The sequence below is a fragment of the Euprymna scolopes genome, chromosome 9 (assembly GCF_053919585.1).
Source record: "Euprymna scolopes isolate OS-2025 chromosome 9, ASM5391958v1, whole genome shotgun sequence".
Taxonomy (NCBI): Eukaryota; Metazoa; Mollusca; class Cephalopoda; order Sepiida; family Sepiolidae; genus Euprymna; species Euprymna scolopes.
The window spans coordinates 32,915,559-32,937,961 of NC_136490.1; the positions used below are offsets into that span (position 1 = coordinate 32,915,559).

Consider the following 22,403-nt stretch of genomic DNA (forward strand, 5'->3'; position numbering starts at 1 on the left):
GCGTTAGCAGGTGATTAAGAGGCGGTTTATTTTTGTGTGTCAAGTCGCGCACCTCGGTGAAGGTCATATAAATCATTCACCTCGGTGAAGGTGAAGGTCATATGGACTGCACCAATCCGTTGGTTGTGTGACTTTTTCGATCACACTATCGTCCTCTAAACGTCGAAGTTCCTTCTTTATTTTTGGCATAATGGGAAATGCTATCCGTCTAGCCGTTGGGGTACAATATGGTTTCACACCGTTTTTTAACACTATTTCCACTGGGTCTGTTTTCATGACTCCAGTTACCTCTCCTTTGTTTACATTTGACACGAATTTAACCAAATTCATTCTATACGCTGTTTCTCTCGATAGCAAGTTGTCTGTACTGCTATCAATAACATGTATTTCGAATGAGTATTTGCTATCCTTATGTCTCGTATCAACCGTAAACTTCCCTATACAGTTCAATATACCTCCAGGGCTTTTGTATATGCCATATGCTGGTTTCAAAACAGGATTTTTTCTCAAGCTACGAAACGTTTCGTAACTGATAACATTTATGTCCGCTCCGGTGTCGATTTTAAAAATTAAATTATTTTCACATACCTTTAACCGCACGTGCCATGGGTCTATTGCATTTTCTCTGAATTCTTTTCTTTTATAAATAGCCCCAAGAAAGTATTCCTCTGACGTATGTTTTTCCACTTGTCTGACATTATGGGCTTTGAATCTGCAACATATCGTGAAGTGATTTATTTTGTTACAGTTTCGACATCGTTTTCCGTTCGCTGGACAATAATCTTGCTGTTTGTGTTTTTTGTTACATTTTCCACATCTCTGTTGCTGCGTTTCTTTTTGTGGATAATTTTGTTTCCATTCGTTTTGTTTTACTGCGTCGACCGATTTTTCCTTCATTTCAGCCATTTGCTGTCTCACTTGTTCGTAGCTGCGTGCTATTTCGATAGCCTTTTCCAAGCTTAGGTCGTCTCTAAGTTGTAGTTTTTCGGATAGCTCTCCACTTCTTAACCCGATGACCAGCCTGTCTCTTATTTGGTCATTTTTGTGTGGAAAATCACAGTTTTCCGATAGTTTGTGAAGTCCCCGAATAAATTGTTCTATCGATTCGCCTTCCTTTTGTGTTCCGAGGTGAAATTTTGCGCGCTCGTGTATAATATCTTTTTTCGGCATAAAGTGGCCTTCAAATTTGTTCAGTATCACGTCGAAACTCTTTTCATCTTCCTTTTTCTTGAAAGAGAACGACGTATATATCTGTTCGGCGTCCGGTCCCATACAATACACAAGCGTGCTAATTTGTGTATCGGGCGACTCTTCATATAATTTTGTCGCACTACGAAAACGTTGAAATCGCTCTCGCCATGTCCTCCACTGGTTCGGTTGCGTAAAGTCAAAACGCTCTGGGGGCTGAAGTCTAAACATATTTCTTTTTGAAATAGTTGGCGTTAATCCTTTTTTCTTTTTCTTTTTTTTTTCGTTATAAAGTTTCCTTACCCAAAGAAAAAAATTTATCCCAATCCGACACCATGTTTCGTCGGGTCCCTGTAATTTCTATGCCCCCACGTGGTGACCGCTGCTACTACATTTTAAGAGCGGGAAGGAAAGAACCAGAAACGCGTTCGTTCATATCAAAGACTTTATTTAAACTCCCTCTGATATTAACCAAGGGCAAATAACTCTTTATTATTACACAGTTCATAGCGAATAATATCTTTGCTTACCTGCATGTATATCGCATCCAGACATCGGCAAATTTACATGTAAAATGTTCATTAAACATTAGCCGACATTTTGTTTTGTATGTGCACACGCATACTTTCGTTTTTTTCTTAGTCTTTCAGTTCTTTTTAATTTCAATTCTAACTAATGACACCTACTCATTTTTTTATGTTTTTGTATTAAAAAAACCCAAAAAACCCAAAAAACAAAACAAACCATACGTACATTTTATTTGCGGTTTGAAATTTGTAAATATGAAAACAAACCTATAAATCTTTTTTACGATCTCATATTTACTTAATTTCATACATTATTTTAAGATGGAGGAGCGGGGGGATGACACACGGAATACAGACAGTGCTGAAATAATAACGTTATTATTTAGAAAGCCATTCTTAATATGGGGAGGGGAACGTATTATTTAAACTATTCTGTACTTTCACCTAACAATTTATTAAATAAGAAACTGACATGTATTATCTCTATTTTTGTTTAGTATTAGTTAACATTAAGATATGTTTCTCAATCCAATTTCTTGATTAGTTTATTGTAAAGCAAGTGTTGCCTAATTTCTAACTGCACTTTGAAATATTTATTTTTTGAAGTGTATGAATTTTGAATTAGGTGCTTAGCATGAATTTTAAATAAGGTGCTTCTACAGTGTAGTACGCATATTTAAAAAATACAAACAATTTATAATGAAATCATGTATTTTGAATAATTGCTGAGTCATTTTCCGGAAGTGACGTCATGTGTTGATGATTGGGGGTGGGGACAAGCACGATTATGTTGCTTTAAAAAGCACTCTAGAGGTTGCCAGGGATTACCAAACCTTTTTTTTTTAGGTGAGATTGGGGTGTGGTGAATTAGTGCCTGTTTATTCTCCCAAGCATTCCCACCAATTTATCTATTTATGGAGAGGGGGCCAGTAGATGATGTCGCTGAAATGCTGCATCAGAACAGGTACTACACTTCGATTTTAGCCAAAGGGCCAAGTAAGCGTAATATAGTTTTCTACCAGGCATTACCTCTTCCAAAATTAAAAAATACAAAATAACCGACACAGCATATATTTTAAGAGGTGGGGAGAGGAATATGGAGTAAGTCTCGGTAATGGCTGAAGCAGCAGTTTATGATCTCAAAAATACTTTATTTCATATATATTTTTAAAAGAAGTGGGAATACGGAGTCAGGCCCGGAAACGGCTGAAGCAGTTTACGATCTCAAAATTACTTTATCTAATATTAAAAGCTGAAACAGTCTACGATTTAGACATTACATTATTTCATGTATGCTTTAAAACAGTGAGGTGGGGGATATAAAATCAGTCCAGGAAATGGCCGAAACCGTTTACGAGTTAAACATTACTATATTTCATTCATATTTTTAACAGTGGGGTGGGGCTTACAGAGTCAGTCCCGGAAATTTATTTATTAATTTATTTAATGTATATTGATAACAGTGTGGTTGGGGGATAAGAAGTCAGTGCCGGAAATGGTTGAAACAGTTTGCGATTTCATCGTTACTTTATTTCATGTATATTTTTAACAAACATTATTACATAGTTTTTATTTATTTAAGGGTGGAGGCGGTAATGTGGGTTAAAATTATGAAAAATGATTGTCTAAATTAGTAACATATCCAAGAATTATGAAAAATGATGAAATGTGAGTTAATTGATTGGTGTTTTTTTAATGAAATAATCGAACCAGACAATATATCAAAGTTATTCTTTTCGTAAGGTGGGGGGGGGGGCCTAAATGTAGATTAAAATTATAAAAAAATCGATTGTCGAAATTAGTAACATATCCAAGAATTATGAAAAACGATGAAATGTGAATTAGTCGATTGGTGTGTTTGTAATGAAATAATAAACCCAGACAAAATATCAAAGTTATTATTTTTGCAAGGATGGGGGCATTATGTTGGTTACAATTATAAAAAAATGTTTGTCGAAATTAGTAACATATCTAAGGATTATGAAAAACGATGAAATGTGAGTTAATTGATCTGTATTTTTTAAATGAAATAATCGACCCATACAATATATCAGTGAGGGAGGAAAGAAATGAAGTAATGTTGAAATTTATGATGAAGCAAGGGTTTCGAACTTATTAACCAACACAATGTATTTATGCATTAATTTGGAAATCCTGAAGATCCATCTTCTAAAAATGATTTCAAGTTTCTTACAATCATGATATTCTTGGTGGAAAGAGAAATTATTTCATATATGTTGTACAATACCTGTTGAGAGTATGTTAAATTGTTTCATATATGTATATAAATTACCCTTCCGAAGGTAGGTACATATTTTAAATATGTGTTGTAAATTACCCGCCCCAAAAAGGTAAAATTATTTCATATAAATTCTGTAAATTACCTGTCTTAGGGAAGGTACAATTATTTCATATGTGTAATTGCTGTCCTAGGGTAGGTAAAATATTCTTTTGCTCGAAATAGCAAATGATACATACACATTAAAAATTCCTCTCTCCAAAGAATAACAATTATATTCAAAATCAACTTCAATTTTCTCATTTTTTATATGGTCCCGAGCAATGTCGAGTAGCCCAGCTAGTAAATAAATAAATGGTAAATCATTACGATGTGCCCCAACGTATTATAAACACCCCAACCTTCTTATGTTAGAACGGCTTTCAGAATAAATACCCCCAACCTCAGAAGCCGTTCTTAACATGGGGAGGTTGGGAGGTGTTTATTCCGAAAGCCGTTCTTAACATGGAGTGGTTGGGGATGTCCATAATTTCGGATGATGTCAATTAAAAAATGCATAATTTAAAAAAAAATTTAAATAAAATTATTATAACCAAACTTTTTAATGGCAGAAACAAATATAAAATAACTGACTTGTTTGGATTTTTGCGACCAAGATTACTTTTTAGGTATAGTTTTTTTTTTTTTTTAATTTTTCTTTGTACGGTTATAATACAATTCAATATTTATTTAAAGTGCGATGCATGTAGGTGGTCAGTAAAGGAAAAATCCTGCTAGACCGAGGCAGTTTTATGCATAATCAAATCACAAGTCTAAGCAACAAGTATAAACGATTGAGATTTAAAAAATATATTTTATTCACATAACTTTTATAACTTTTATTTTTATAAAGATGAAGTGTAGTATCACAAGATACAAATCTTTTTATAATTTTAATTTTTATTTAAAAAGAAAAACCAAAAAAACTCGCTTTTATAAAAATACTAGCGGGGCAGTAGCCGGCAATGCCCGGGTGTCCTGAGGTAAATCAAAACTCGGGGGGGGGGGGTGTTAAATAATAATAAAAAAATGTTTTGGTAGGTGAGTATGAGAATCGAACCCGTAGCCTTGAGTTGGAAATGAATGTGTGAAAAAAAAAAAGTGCGATGTTACCATTGGGCCACGACGACATTTTGTTTGAATTTATTTATGTAACTATAAAAGCAGGCGTGCATAATAAAAGTTATTTTTGCTGCTTCCATTTGACCTAGTTAAGAAGGTCAAATAGAAGTCACGCAGCGTTTGAGTTTGTTCATCGAAATTTGACTGTCTGATATACAAGATTGATAAAAGCTGATTGCTTCTGGACGTTTTTTGCAGGCGCAGTGCCGCGAACACGTCCGTTTGAGTTTAGTTTCACTTTATTTATACTAAAAAGCCCAATCAACACGCGAGAAGCCAAAATAGCAATAATTTTGTAAAAATCGACGTAAATAAATCTATATGCTACGCGCTTTCCTAATTCCTAGATATTATTATATAGGACCTATATACACAGTTGTAAGCGATAGTAATGAACCCGGGAGCGTGTGCGAGAAAAGCCTTTGCCAGACATACACGAAATGATCACACACATTTTGCCTTTTATATATATATATAGATTTAAAAAAATATATTTTTAAAAAATCTTGCTCGCGAACATTCGACCATGTCTGCTATTTGATGTGTTTACAACCAACGGCAATGTCAAGGTCGAACAACCGGTGTCATTTGAAATGTGCACCAGTATTCGTCTTCTGCTACGGGGTATCTAATCTTTACTTAATCCATTAACTCTAAATTACACCTATAAAGAGTAATTATTCCAATGTAAATTCTTAATCTAATATTTGTTCCTAACATTTCTAAAGACACTGTCTCATTTTGATCTCAGTTTTTGTATATCTTAAACTAGCCTGGGTACTCGGCGTTGCCCGGGTGTTTGGAGGTGTGTGTTTAGCAAAAAAAAAGAAAAAAGTGGTGGTAGGCAGGCAGGCTCGAACCTGTACCGCGAAGGAGGAAAAACATGAAAAAAAAAAGTGCTGTTGCATCCATTGCCAAACCGGAAGTGGCGAAGGTTTAGATTAAGGCTTGCGCGAGCCTTTTCTAGTCTCGCACAAAAACATGCGTTCACATCTCAAGCCATATTTCTTGTCATATACATACATGCACACAAATATACGCGCACACGTCCACACACGTGCATATATTCACGTTCGCGTATATACACTCACATTCACGTGTATACACACACACACTAACGTACACACAGGTACTCACATATGCGCACACGTACGCACACATGGGCAACGCCACTTCCCCTTCCAAAGGAAATCCACACATGCGCAAAAAACCACCGTAAACAACTATAAAAGCAAGAGCAATGAGCAGCTTCTTTCTTTTCTGACTCGCTTTCTGAGCCGAGTGGTCGGTGCACCAGCCACCGCCATTTCGGCAGGCGTGCACACGCGCATGCCTCACGGCACTTGCTATCATGTGGGGCAAAAAACTAACAAACAGTATGTACACTTTATACGCTTTCTCTCTCCATGAACTGGATTGACATTCTCACTCTTTCTCTCTCTATATATACAACTTGTGCCTGAGAATACCTTTGCGTAGCTTACTGCTAACATGGCGCACAGCTTTACTGATGTCAACCCTTTATCTTTTTCTTTGTCTACACGCTGGACTGTCATTCCCATTTCCACTAAATTGCTCCCTCCTTTTTCCACGCGAGAACAAACGATAGTGACCCGAACGTGAGATGAACACACATTTCCTTTTCTTTCTACACCACCAGTCCCGCAACAAATGATGGTTACACCCGAACGCGGACATGAACAGGTGTTATACCTAAAACATTCATTTTTCAACAGTAAATAAACGACACTTTTATTTTATCCAGCAATTGAGTTTTTGTTTCCTTCATTCCATTCGTTTCATTATTTTCTTTTGCAACAGGATTAGGATTTATATATCCTAGTCCTCTACAGGCTAGTCAATCGAAAAGAGGGGATGACTTTCGAAAATATTGGTGGAAAAAGCGACCCCTCCTTGTAGAAAAGTGCCCAGTTGATGTTGAAGGAATTAATGTTTTTAGCCAATTTTTCGATATTTGTCGTCTGAAGGATCGAGCTTCAAAATGATACCGATCTTGTGAAAATCTGTTGCCTCTATTGAAAGTTTTAGGCAAACATACATACATACATACATACATACATACATACATACATACATACATATATTTAAACAGGCAGGTGAGATTTATATAATAAACTAGCCTGAGTGCCCGGCATTGCCCGGGTGTTTGAAGGTGGATGTTAAGCAAAAAAAAAAAAAGTGGTAGTAGGCAGACAGGCTCGAACCCATACCGCAAAGGAGGAAAAGAATGTGAAAAAAAAACGTCACGTCTTTGCTGCTGCGCCCGTCGTCAAACCGGAAGTGGCAAAGGTTTAGATTAAGGCTAGTCAATTGAAAAGAGGGGATGACTTTCAAAAATATCGGCGAAAATGACGACCCCCTCCTTGTAGAAAAGTGCCCAGTTGAGGGTGAAGGAATTAAAGTTTTTAGTCAATTTTTTTATATTTGTCTTCTGAAGGGTCACGCTCTAAAATGATACTGATTTTGTGAAAATCCGTCGCCTCTGTCGAAAGTTTTAGGCAGATACATACATACATACATACATAAATTTAAACAAACAGGTGAGATTTATGTTATAGATGTTCTCATAAAATTGAATTCAAATGGTGTGTACTTAAAATGTTAGTTTCTTTGATTTACAACCAGGTCAAAATTGGCGGATTGAGGGCAGGGATCGATAATCATATCACATTTTGTCTTACGTTGTTTTAAAGCTTACTCTAAACTAATTAACACCTAAATATCGCATTCATTTTATGGGCCTAATTCTACTTAAGATATGTTATTTTAATATATAAACGGCTATATGTCTGTCTGTCTCTATATTTTCAAACTCTATCTTCACCGAAACTAAAAGTCGCAGAGCGGCGCTAGGGCCTCAAATCATTGGATTTTTTATGGACTGTTCTTTTATGGGTCTTTAGCCGGTTAAGATTGTTTTTAAAGGGTCAAAAATGGGTCAAAATTGAAACAATCGTTAAACATTTTGTACCTTCACCTTAGTTTATTTTTAATTTTCAATTTTTAATTGGCATATATTGGTATATATGTGTGTCACGTTGGTACAGTGGTAACATTACCAGCTTTAAATGCTACAGTTTTGGTTTCAATTCTAGTTGAAGGCACCTAAATACATTTTTTTTAATTTTGAAATCACGACTCTATAATAATATATACGAAATCTGGACAAATTAAAATATTATATTTAAGTGTATTTTATGCCCGGGCAAAGTCCCCCCCCCCGCTAGTTTTATATAAAATAAGACAAATTACACACACACACCCTCCCCAGAAAAAAGCAACAAATAAAACGAGATAAGGAGCAAGTTAGTAAAACTCTCTAAACCCACTCTAAGTGTAGCCTGCTTATTGTTTTAAGGACTGTATAAGCAGATCAATCTCGAAATGGGAATGCCAACTCTTGGGAGATAAAAGAAAAATAGGGATAGAGAATTAGCAAGGATTGTGATCTCCAAAATTAAGTTTTTTTCTTTTTAAAGTATTTTATACCTATATATTATTTAGTTTGAATACTGAAGTACTGTAAATGTTCTGAACTCATTATTCAGCTAGATTTGTGTGTAGTGATGTTAGGCAAGGTCTAAAATAAAAATATTGTTTTTTTTTTCTTTCACTAAAGGTGAAAAAAATCGGTCATGACAGTTTGGGAGATAAACTTGCATCAGACTTTATTCATAACACATCCAGTAGTTCCTACATTATGATTTAATCTGTAAATTGTTAAATAAATCCATATATTTTTGTAAACGTACAAAATGAACTTAGGAGTGGTATATATTACACATATATTATTCTAAATGCTTTTCTCAGATATTTTCTTGGCAATTTATTGAAAATTGTGAGACAACTAGGGATTTATTTTTCTTTTAAAACAAAGTCTATTTGTATTAATTTGTTGTGAGTGTACAAAACGCTATTTGAATTTTCTCCATATTAATCAGAGACCAGACAACGATTAAAATCAGAGTGGTGCTAACAAAATACAAAGTAAAACTTGTTCCAGCATTGTAAAACTCATAACACTAATGATGATCTCTCCGAAAGGCTCATATAGAAGTTTAGCAAATAAGTATGAAAAGAAATTTGAACATTTAAAAAATTTGATAAGAGAGTAGGCAAATGAACTCTAGAATATTTACTTTGTTTACCATAAAAATAAAAAAAATTACATTAAACTTTAAGGGTCTATGCTAAATTTGGGAATGGGATTCCTAACCTGTGATCTTGTGGCCCTTGGTCTTATGCTATAAATTAACAATATTCTAATAAATAGATACATTGTATTTGTTTAATTTTTGTATTGTCAAGAAAAAAATTTAAGAGAATCGTTTTTAGAATCGGAAATAAGGCTATAATTTTTCCAATTCTGATACCCCTAAAAGTTCTGATTTTTCTGATTCCTGATTTCAATTAATCATTCTGACACTAATATGAATACTCTGAAAAACTTAGGTAAAAAAAAAATAGCAGTTATTTTAGAATTTAGATTGAGGGATCAGTTTTGCATGCAGCTATAGCATAACATGATCTCTCACTTTTTGGCCAGATAGCTTAATGACATTCTAGTTCTTAGATGTAAAGTATTCTTTTATTTGACGGGAGGTGCATGAACTTAACGTGAATGATTAAGAGAGGGATTTGGGGGAACTGTTGCCACATGGACTTAGGGCTTGTGGTAGAGTTAATGAAGTTTTTTTTTTCAATCCCTCTTCCCATAAAACACACGCGCTCACAATTTATCTCACTTAGCTTCGGGCTACACACTCTTAAAATACTATTTGGATAGACGATCAGTCCAAATTTATATATCTATACAAATGAAAGATGTGTGTGTGAGGACACTTCTCAACCTATATACTTAGCGAATTTTTTATCCCTGGCTTGAAATTTGGTATATAAGGTATTCTGACATTGTAAAAATCGGTTTTCATCCAGAAAATAGTGCTGCTAAGGGGTCAAAACTGAAAAATTGGTACTTGGGAGTCATCGGATTTTTATCTGGTTTTCAATTGTTTCACAATGTTTGGAAACACTTTTTAAAATCATGGCAAGTTCGCCTAATGGTTATCGTACTTGGCTCATTGACTTTAGATTTGGATTTTGATCTCAGCTCGAGTATATTTTTTTACTTACAAGAAGTGAACTGTTTAGAAAAAACATAATACTCACATGCACATCTCTCAGTTTCTTTCTGATTTTTTTACTTCAATTTTTTAAAGGAATTTAGCATTACGTTTAAGACTGGGTAACGCTGGCTACATCTTCTACTTGGATTATAAATATACATTATATTTATATGCACAACTAATGCCCAACTCTAAATTCGGAAATAATATTTTTTTCCAACACGTAATTGCCTAAAGAAGAAAAAAATCATGTTCAAGGAGTAGGATATAGATTAGGGTACTCATCTACTAATTTATCAACAATTCTTTAAATATAACACTTTCAAATATTCTTTAAGATTTTTTTAGTACACTTTAAAAAATATGTGCACTGTAGAATCTATTATTAATGTTCCTAAACACAAATGTATTTATCTGAAAAGGTTTAATTTCCCTTCAAAGCATATATAAAAAAGCCCATGATTTCAATTTCATGGAAAATGTAAAAAAATTGATATCACATTGAATACTAACAAAGCAAAGCTCCGTTCCTTTAATATTTACTAGAAACCTTTTAAGCCACCAAATGTCATGAATGATAGCACCTTTTCAGAGAGACCAACATTGATATTCTCGGGCAACACAGAAAATAATTATTTTGAAATATGATTTTTACCTGGAATCAACGCACATGGACGATTACCCTTACTAGGAATTTCTACCTTACCAGATAGCCATGAATAACCCAGAAGAGAGTGTAGCCTGATGATACCTCTGTCATTTGATCTTTTCCAGAGAGACAGGTTTCTGATAGAGGAGCAATATCTATATCAAATCAGCAGTATCTATATCAAGTTCTATATATATATATATATACATACATATATATATATGATGATCATTGCAACGTCCTGTCAGACGAGTGCCACTCCCTCAGACAGACAATTTTTTTTTTTAGTCCTACCGGCGAATTCACACGCTCAAGCAGACATGGCACTGAAGACGGTCATTGCTATACATACATATATATGCATAAATGCACACACACACACACACACACACACACACACACACACACACACACACACACACACACACACACACACACACACACACACACACATATCCATAAACATGCACACATATATGCATATATACATACATACGTCATACATAATACACATACATACACAAATACGCACACATATACAAATACAAACACACATATACATACATATACGCATACAAATACATACACATATATGTACATATACATATACATTTAACTACATATACATACATATATATGCATTTATACACATACCTACACATATGCATATATACACATACATATACATACATACACACATGAACATATATATACATATATACATACAAACACACATAAACATATATACATACATATATACATACATATACACATAGATATATATACATATACATACACATGTGCATATATAAATATACATACATACATACATACATACATACATACATACATACATACGTACACACAGATACATATAATGATGGCAGATCAATTATTACATGCTTCCAGCATTTCAAACCTACACACGTCACAACTTTTCCATTTTTTATAGACAAATGCCTGAGGGAGTATCTATACAAAGATGATGTTACAGAGTTTTAGCTTTGTACGACAGCTAAATCTCTCTCTCAGTTCAAAATGTTGAGATCCAGCAACAAGCAAGAGCAAGATAGCCAGCAACAAGTTAAAGTGCAGACCAGCTTAATGCGGGTCCTGGTCTCCCGCTTTATGTTTTTTTAAATCAGAGATTTGCTTCTCCTAGAGGGGTTGCCTTCACTACGTGAGCCCTCTCCACCCCACATACACATGGAAATAAACATGCATGCACACATACATGCATACACGCAAACATATATATGCATGTATACACACACACATAGACACATAGAGGCACACATAGAGGCATGTACTTACATATGCATACATACACATACACACATACACATACATGTAAAATACACATGAAGGAGCGTTCCAAAAGTAATATATCCTCAATAATCAGGATGAAGATGATGGGTACAATTCAATGAGTTTGACATTAAAAAAAAAAAAATCCCAAACAAACAATTTGTAGAAGAGACAGTCACTCGTTGAAGAGTTTGTGCAACTTTACAAAGGAATGGATGTAGGAATCAGACGAGAACAAAGTCCAACAGATCAGTGCTAAAACGCCTGGACTTTTTTTTTTTAAATAAAATGTTTGTACACAAAAACTCACGTTCTGAGAGCAGACAATGATGACGATATTCACACATTACTTTACAACTAAATATACATAGAAATCGGACGAAAAATCCAAATGCAACAGATCAGCGTTTGAAAAGGCTGGAGTTTTTTTTGTTTTTTTTTTTAAATAAAATGCCTTTTCAAACGCTGATCTGTTGCATTCGGATTTTTCGTCAGATTTCTATGTATATTTAGTTGTAAAGTAATGTGTGAAGATCGTCATCATTGTCTGCCCTCAGAACGTGAGTTTTTGTGTACAAACATTTTATTTAAAAAAAAAAAAAAAAACTACAGCCGTTTCAAAATATATATATACACACATATACAAGCTTCTGGGTTTGACCTTTACTCCTGATCTGAAATGGAACACGTCTGTTGCCAAGGTCGCTGAAAAGATGGTGGGATCCTTCTACTGCTCCAGAAGATATCTCACTACTGATGCAATTCTCTATCTATATCAAAGCCAAGTACGTCCAAGGATGGAATACTGTTGCCATATCTGGGCAGGAACTGCTAAAAACAACCTATCCTGCCTTGACAGAGTACAAAATAGACTTCGTGGCTTAGTGGGGGATGCCCTTTTCTCTACCCTGCAATCTCTCTCCCACAGAAGAGACGTTGCAAGCCTATCCTTGTTTTATCGTTATTTCCATGGCAGGTGTTCGTCTGAACTCCAATCCCTGGTCCCCCCTCGCCAATCTTTCACGAAAAACACTCGTCTAGCTGAATCCACTGTGAAAAATTTCCCCCACTCTATATCTGTGCCTAAATCAAAACGCGGATTCCATGAACAAAGCTTCTTTCTTAGAACTGCACGCCTGTGGAACTCTGTTCCGTCTGCCTGCTTCCCCCCGGACTACAACTTGGATGTCTTCAAGTCCAATGTTAACAAATTCCTAATGAACCGCCCCCTCAATTAAACACTTCATCAAATCTCCACACTAATGTAATGTACTTGCAATAACCCTTATCCCTGAATGGCTTCCGGACCTTGATAAGTGGTGATCACTGTGGAAAAAAAACAAAAAAAAACAAATATATATATATATATATATATATATATATATATATATAAAGAAAATATAAGTGAATAAAGAATATTTCCACAGATATGTATATATATATATATATATATATATATATATATATGTATAATTATTACATATTATAATTTTAATGCCTACAGACACTAGTGTTTCATCCTTTCAGGAATCATCAGTGCAGGGTGGCACGACTGCTACCGGTTAGGAGATACCTGGCTACAAAGCCATCTCTGACTCCATTAGCAAAGAATTAACCTCAAGGCCAATCTCAACCACAAGAAATATCGTTGAAAATTTCAACATTTATTTAAAAAATTTTGTAACATATATATATATATATATATATAATTTTTAAAATATAATTAGCCACTGACACGTGTTTTGTTGTCATTCATCAGAGTGGCTGAACTGAGCGAGATTCGAAATCGAGAAATGGGGTCCTGATTTCGAATCTCGCTCGGTTCAGCCACTGGTGAGTTGTAGACGACAAAACATGTGTCAGTGGATAATTATATTTTGAAAATAATATATATGCCGCTCCCCATTTGGGGGTACCGAATTGATTAAAGGGAAAATTATTCCCAAATTATTCCCAACTTGCATTTAGGAAAAAATGTACTTTTGTATAATTCATTTCAAAAACAAGTATCGCAAAAACACAAACTAATAACATCTATATCTATCTCTCTCTCTCTCTCTCTCTCTCTATATATATATATATATATATATATATATATATATATATACTAGCAAAAGTACCTGTCGTTAACTGGGTTCAAAAACAGCCTACAGAAAATGGACTCTGATTTATGAAAGTATGATACGTCATGAAAAAGAAGGGTTGTAAAGAGATAACTTCGAATTTGGGGGTATCAAAACCAAAGCAAAATATGATGAAAGTAAAAATAAAATAGATAAACCCATAATTTATTATACCATACCTGTTCACACTGAAATACTTATCACAATATTCTGTGGATCTATATTAAAAAAACCTTGTTAAACTTTGTGACATATTTCCATTCTATGGAGGTCAGGTGCGAACGAACACCCCATAATTTTATCATACCATATTTCTTCAAACTGAAACATAATTATCAAAATATACTTACGCAGATAGATATGAAAAGTCTTTATTAATGTTTGTGCCTATTTCCATTCCATGGAGGCCAGGCGCGAACGCAGACCTCACAATTTTATTATACCATCCCTATTTAAGTTAAAACATACTTATCAAAGTACTCTTATGTACATCTATATCAAAAACACTTGTAAACGTTTTTTTTTTACTTTTTAAATTTTTGTTTTCATATTTTGTGTACCAGGCGTGAACGCAGACCCCACAATTTTAATGAACCACCGTTCTGCCAGATCAAACATACCCATTCCTGTGTCTTGATACATCTTCTATCATTATATGTAATCAGTTTTTTAAAATAGTCAACCATATAGGAGCCTATTCGTGACCAAACACACACACACACACACACACGCGCGCGCAGACATTCAGCTTTATATTATATATATATATATATATATATATAGTAGAACCCTGGGATATAGCATTTCTGGGTTAGGATAGCATAAGCCAAACCATACAACAGCTTTCCATTCAATTATTCTTTCAAGGTTTGACATGTAATAGAGCAGGGCAGGGTCGGAAACCCTGTCACCATCCTTGGATGTGTGTGGTAAATTTGTAAACTATGACCACATCCTCTTTTTGAGAGCACCATTTATTCCCTTTTACAAAATTGGAAATGGGCAGGAACTCTATATTTGATGCCCATCGCCTCATCATTTTTTCTGTTTAGTATTAAAAGAGAGTTTATATATCCTTTTTACCACAGATTGGATTTGACATTAGGTCAAGTCAACAACCCCCTCCTACCCCCCCCCCCCCCCAAAGGAAGCATTGCACATATTCTTATAAAAACAGCTTGGAATGCATTCTCGATAATAAACTATCTTAAGTGAGGAGATTATACATGGGAGGATGACCTATTGGGACTGAACAAAGCTATACCCCACATTGATATGAGCTCAAGAGGGCCACAGCAGGTATGAGGAAGTATTAAATATTTTTATAACATCTGTAAATCTTACAAAGCAAGGGAGACAACTTCATGATATTATGGAGTTGTCTTTCTTGCCTTGCCTTTTTTTTCTCTCTAAATGGGTCACTTATAATAGTTGTCTTTATATTCATATATAAATTTACAAAATAAATTGTAGAAATCATTAATCATAGTTGGCTATAGAGAAAATAAATGATTAATTTATTATAATTTTATTTTATTTTATTCTTACAGGAGAAGCACTGCGTCATGAAAGTAATTGACACTAGAATTGTTTGACAAGACCAGCGTAAGCCGTTTGTATAATCGTAGCTGATTGGCCGAAATGAACCAATCGGATTTCCCGTTGCAACACATGCACCAGCAGGAAGTGCTGCCGTGTTACATCCACGTTGACGTCTTCTACAGTTTGTCGGGCGGACGACATTCCGGCCGAGAGACACAAGATACTGACCCCCCTACTTCAAATCGAACCATGTTGACTAAATTCGAGACTAAATCCGCAAGGGTCAAAGGTAACATTACATTTTATCGATGATACAAATTAATGATCGTCATTTTAAGTGTTTTTTTTTTTTATCCGTGTTCAATGTTTCCTCTTCTCATCACCATTATTATTATTTCTACGTTTCGTTTTGGATTTTAAAGTCATTTCCAGCATTTATTTAACTTTGTTTATTATTGATTAATTCTAATAAAATAGTGTTAATTAAAAAAAGACTGATTATTATAAATTCTTGTTGAGTAGAAATAATGTTTTAAGGTGATCGATTATAAAGAAGAAAAAAAAAAATAAACAAATAGTTCCCACCCATTCATGTAATATTATTGTCAAAATTTGAGAAGAACATTTACGATTTTTTTTTGTTTGTTTTGTTTTAAAAGATAACGGGTCCGATTTTTTTGCTTAAAATCAAATTCTATACTGATAAATTATGTTTCGAAATTTTTAACATCAGAGTTTGGGTCATTCATATTACGATTTTCGTCTTGGTTATTCTATTCATAATATTTCGGCCGATCTAATCTCTGGCCTTCTTGAGGTCAATTATTTTCGAATTTAAGAATTTGGCTGAAATTTCGGCAGGAACGATGAAAACGGTAAATAATAGCAATTCTATAGTAATACTTGATTAGAGCTGACAGAATAAGAACAATCCACTCTCGTAGATTGAATAAATTGTTTGGTTCGAAACAGGTTTCAACGGTGGAAAAGATGCACCTGAAGAAGGTCGGAAGTTACATCTGCCGAAACGTTGTGAAATCATAATAATAATACATAAATAAATTGCTTATTAGATTACTTAGCTATTCGGAATCTTAACTCGTTGTTCTAAACCATTTTACTATGAATTATGAAAAAAGATTTTTTAACTACTTCATTTAATATAACAAAGGTTTAACATTTAAAAAAAAAGTAAAATGCGACGATGTTGTAATTTTTCTTAAACAAAACATTCGAGTGGTTGTTAGAAATGATTTTTCCACTATTTTAAAATAGTTACCTACCTTAGAACAATGAGTTAAGATTCCGAATTGCCGATTACTTGGTGAAAAAAAGTGAAAACACTTTGAATGTTCCATGATCTTCGGTTTAAGGGCATTTTCAAATTTATGTTTTGATGACCCAACCCACTGACGCCCCCCCCCCGTTAAGAATGGCTTTCTAAATATTAATAATAGCTATTCATAATATGGGAGAGGCTTAAAAATGATTCTGTATTTTCATCTAACAATTTAATCAACGAAAGATACTATAGAAATTCAATGTTATTTTTACAAATACACATTTTTTAAATAATTATTTTCAAGTTTCTTCACCTCGTGTTTACAAAGACTTTTTTGTACGGAGCTGTCGGCTGCAAAATGAAGCTTTTTTTTTTTTTCTTCTCCTCATAATTTTGTTAAATTGTATTTTTTAAATAAGAAAACGAAGAAAAAAAGGTAATCGTGAAGAAAGAGAGAGCCTGTTTCCTCCGCTTGACTATAGGTGGCGTTCGCCGTTACTGTCTGTCCACCCAGTTACGGAAGCACAAAATGTATATAATGGCACCCTTGAAATAAAAATAAATGTTTTTGTTATATTTTAATTTTAAACGTTTTTTTTTTTTTTTTTTTTTTTGCAAACATATTTAAGTTTTATTTTTCCAAGCCGCGGCACCGCGGCACAATAAGTGCATAAGCAAACTTTTCAAAAAGAAAAATATTTCAAAAATATTTAGTTTATGCTTGCAAAAAAAAAAAAAAAAAGAAAAAAACGTCAAAAAAAAAAACGTAAATGTTTGAAAATAAACAAACAACAACACGTAAATCTTTGGAAAAAAAAAACGTTTAAAATTAAAATATAGCAAAAACATTTATTTTTATTTCAAGGGTGCCATTATATACATTTTGTGATAGTCTATCGCCGATAGACTTTTTTTTTCCAAAAACGCAATAGCATTTGTTCTACTCGATGAATTTTCATAATTTTTGGATATATTATTGTTTTCGACATGACAATGAAGTAAGTACTATTGTTTTTGCTTAAAATGGCATATTAAAAAAAAAAAAAACGATTTGTCGATTCTATCTTAAAAAAGGCACCTGTTAAGATAGTATCTAAACAGGTGCCCCCCCTTTTTTTTTTTACTTAATTGCCATGTCGCAATAAGGAAGATATCCAAAAATTAAGAAAAACGATGAGGCAAATTCATGATTAATGAAAACAGTTTTTGAAAGACAGTTAGCAAAAATTGTTTTGCTGAATTGGTAAAAAATTTTTCAGTTTTCAAAAAACAATTATCTCCCTTTTGTTACGATTCGAACTCTCCGGTTTCTCAAATTTCGCTAATTGTTTTCGAAAACTATTTTCATTGATAATTAATTTTCTACCTTATCTTTTTCCGTAATTTTTCGATGTGTTCATTACTGCGACATGGCAATTAAATATATACCATTGGTTTTACTTTAAATTCAATATTTCGAATTTCGCTATTATAACGGAGAAGAACCGGCGAATGTTTTTTTTTTTTTTTTTAATAAAGTAAAAGAAGACTAAATCGAATAGAAGAAAAACAATCCTATTAAAAACATTTGTAAACATAATTATATATTTTCTCTTTAAAAATTCGAAAATATGGTTCCAACACCGGATAAATACAGCTAGTTTTAAATAAATAGCTTTTCCCCGTGTAAATTGACCACCGTTTTTTTACGATAGTGACGTGGAAGAAAATTTTTTTTTTTTTTTTTTTTTTTAATTTTTAATTTTGCTCTAAACTATAATGCCCTGTAAGCATGAATGTTTTAAGAGAAATTACGTTTTATTTGCCAGTTCAAGGTTTCAAAATCACTTTCGAAAACTACGAAATAAACAGTTTCCGACCATCGCAAATGATTTCTCTTTGGCTAACATTATTATGAAACATTTTAAACTGTCGAAAATTGATCGTTTTTAAATGCTTCAAAGTGGGTGGGTTTCTAACAGTATTTTATATATATTTTTTAAATTTTTATTTTTAAGTCAATTATCAAGACTTTAAATAATTAGGTGTCAATTCGCGGTTATTTTTCTTGTTCTCACCTAATGCGTGACACTATTTTTCGAACCGACTAAACGTTTTAAAGTGAGTAAAATCACTAAAAACGTTTCCAGATTCGTAGAAGAGTAACTTATATCTTGCCTTGGATAACATTTATTATACATTTGTTTATTGACAACTTTTTCTGTAGATTGTAAAACAAACCCTTAATTTCTTGGATATTTTTTATGACCGAACCCAGCGTAGTATCAACACCCCCAGTCTCTCCATGTTAAGAACGGCTTTCGAACCCCCCTCACCCACCTCAAAAACCGTTCTTAACGTAGGGCGTTTGGGGGTGTTCACTGGGTTAGATCGTAAAAAAGATAAATTCTTATTAGAATTCACCTTTTATATATATCAACGTTTAGTTAATATTTCTCAAATCCCACTAAACAATGAACCAAATAATGTATCGATTTTTTGTTGATTGTTTTCTTCGATAACCTCATTCAGGTGACGACGTGTCCACATTTTTCTCAGCTGGGGTTGGGTTGATTTAATCCTTGTGTATACATTTAATAAAAATAGAAAATTAGCTGAATTTTGGTGGAGAGGATGAACGAAAGGGCACATTCAAACATTCCCGTTTGCCTTAACGTTGGTGTTTATTCAGCTTGACACTTATGGCGATAAACAAAAATGAAAAAAAGAAGACTTATCGTGTGTCACTGAATGAAGATGGTATATTAAAAAAAAAATCTCAAAGAATGATCGAGTAGTTTTGTTTTGTTTTTTTTCGAAAAACAAATTTGCCGTTTTTCTTTTCTTTTTTTTATATGAAGAAGGCCAAAGTCATTTAAATATTGGCCATTGTGGCTTGGTAGACCAACACAAAAGATACCTTAAAAAAACCTTTTTCCCAGAATTTTCGGGTGTACTGAAAACGAATATCGCATTTAAAATTGGGGCCGGTAACTAGTTTTCATGATATAAAAAGATATTTTTTCATATGCTTCATGTAGTAATATAACGCGGCGGCCATATTTGTTCAAAACAGAAACGACGTAATGAATTTTCAAGATAATGAAGAGTTCAGTTTTTTTTATAAAAATGTGTGCGCTTGTGCATACAACAATGGCCACCACTTATAACAAAATATTGCATTTAAATTTTGCGCTAACAAGTAGTTTTCCAGATATTAAACAATCTAATTCTTTGTTATAAGTGGTGGCCATTGCTGTACGCGCGTGGCAAAAATGTGCACAAAATTTAAGTGCGTATTCATTTTCAGCATACCTGAAAACCTTTAAGTCATCATTTTAAAGGAAAATATTAGGATGAAAATTTTACAGATATGGTCGCCGCATTATATTACTACATGAAACATGCGGAAAAATATCTTTTCAGTATCGTGAAAATTAGTTGCCAGCCCCAATTTTAAATGCGATATTCGTTTTCAGCACACACCCGAAAACTTCTAGAAAGCAAGTTTTTTAAGGTATGTTCTGTATTGGTCTATCAGGCCACAATTACCTAATATTCTTCAAATTTTGTGTTTAACTAAAAAAAAAATGATCCTTTTAAAAATGTTTCTGAAAAATATTTTCATAATTAATAAATAATACACGTTATGTTAATAAATTATTGTCAAGTTTTAAATCTTGCATTTCGAGTGTTTTTCAGACATTATCCCCCTCCCCCCTCCCGAAAATTGAAATGACAGCCGATTGTCTGCCCTTGATTCTTCTATGTCCGCTACTCCCCCCCCCCCTCTCGCTTCTCATCGACACGGAGTAAAATTTTATTTTCCTGAATAAACAAAACACAAAAATAAAAACTACTTTATCAAATTTGCTGATTTTGAGAATATTTCATCTTCTTTCCGTGACTGGTACTTACATCATACAGACTTTTCTGTATTTTCTTTACTATTAATTGCCGCCTTAAGTGCCAGTTTGAATAAGCACCTTTTTAATTTTAATTCAAGCCAGAAATTACTTTTTATTCGCCAGTTTAAAGCCTTCAAAATCACTTTCGAATTTTGAAAGGTAATAGATAAGAAAAAAAAAAAACACTGCCCATTATGACACTACGAAACATGACACCCCTTTTTATGTTTTTCTTTTCATCATTTTTCAATTTTTTTTCAACGGATCATCATTGATTGGATACTATTATCAAAAATAAAACAAAAACAAAATCAAAATTTAAGTATTTGTAGTGAGTGCTCAGTTTCTAATATGACAATCTAGTAAATTCAACCTTTTCTATACAATTTTGCATATGTTTTCTTCGTGTCAACACGGGAAGAATCTTTTGCTCTGGTTTCCAACTCGAGAACTGTCTACTGAGTACCAGTCACCTCCAGGACTTGTGTAGAACAATTAACCATCAGAAACTGTTGTCTACTGTGAACTTGTGTAGAACAATTAACTATTGGAAACTTTCTGAAACTAAATATGGCTTACAACTCTGGAACTAAACGACTTACAACTTGCTTATCGGGTTTATTCGGGAGTATTGTAATGTTCATTGTGTATCCCAGTATACATTGAGGCGGGGTGTATATGAAAGCACATTCCATTAGTAAATGTAAAACAGGCAAAGAGATGCAACATTGCATTGGAACAGGTTGAAACTTGGTTAGTCATGCAGGACCTATTAGACTGGAGATTTTTTTTTTTTGGACCCTGTCCAAGAGGGGGAAACTAGTGTTAGATGAATCAGCCCAGGTGTGGCACAATATTTCATGCATGGGTGAATGGTGACTTTGTAAAGCTACAAGATACTGTGAGGTGTGATTAGTTTTCTAGCATAGTAGGAGGTCATCTTTGCAGCAGCCTTGGCAATGTCTTTAATATATTTGTTCCAGTTCATGTTGTCTGTGTATGTTAAGAGGAGTTTGGACTTCTGAATTTGTCAACTTTTTTTAAACAAATAAAATATAATTTATTTAAATCTTTTAAAAGTAATCTTTCAACATAAAAGTAATTGTTAACTAAATAAGTGAAACGAATGTCACTTCTAAATAGACAATGATGACAGAATTCTATTTAGGACGTTTTATTTGATTTAAAGTGGGAGTTATTTTTGCACTTAGTGACACAAAATAAGTAAGTTTTTTTTTTTTTCAATTTTTACATGTTATCTTTGGCATATCTCTTTTAAAATGAAAGTGAAAGATAACATAGGTACAAATGAAAAAGTATTTGTGTATACTGATTTATTGTGCACACCTA

General features: G+C 33.5%; 1 protein-coding gene across 3 annotated transcripts in view; it reads left to right on the forward strand.

Annotated features, from left to right (window-relative positions):
* LOC145284481 (coatomer subunit alpha-like) overlaps positions 1 to 22,403 on the forward strand; it is a 138,939-nt gene that overhangs the window by 16,358 nt on the left and 100,178 nt on the right. For all 3 annotated transcript variants that reach the window (XM_080133340.1, XM_080133342.1, XM_080133341.1), the window contains exon 2: positions 15,893 to 16,173. In XM_080133340.1, coding sequence (XP_079989466.1) covers positions 15,984 to 16,173 — 190 coding nt within the window. In that variant the 5' untranslated portion in view covers positions 15,893 to 15,983. The remainder of the gene's footprint in view (positions 1 to 15,892; positions 16,174 to 22,403) is intronic.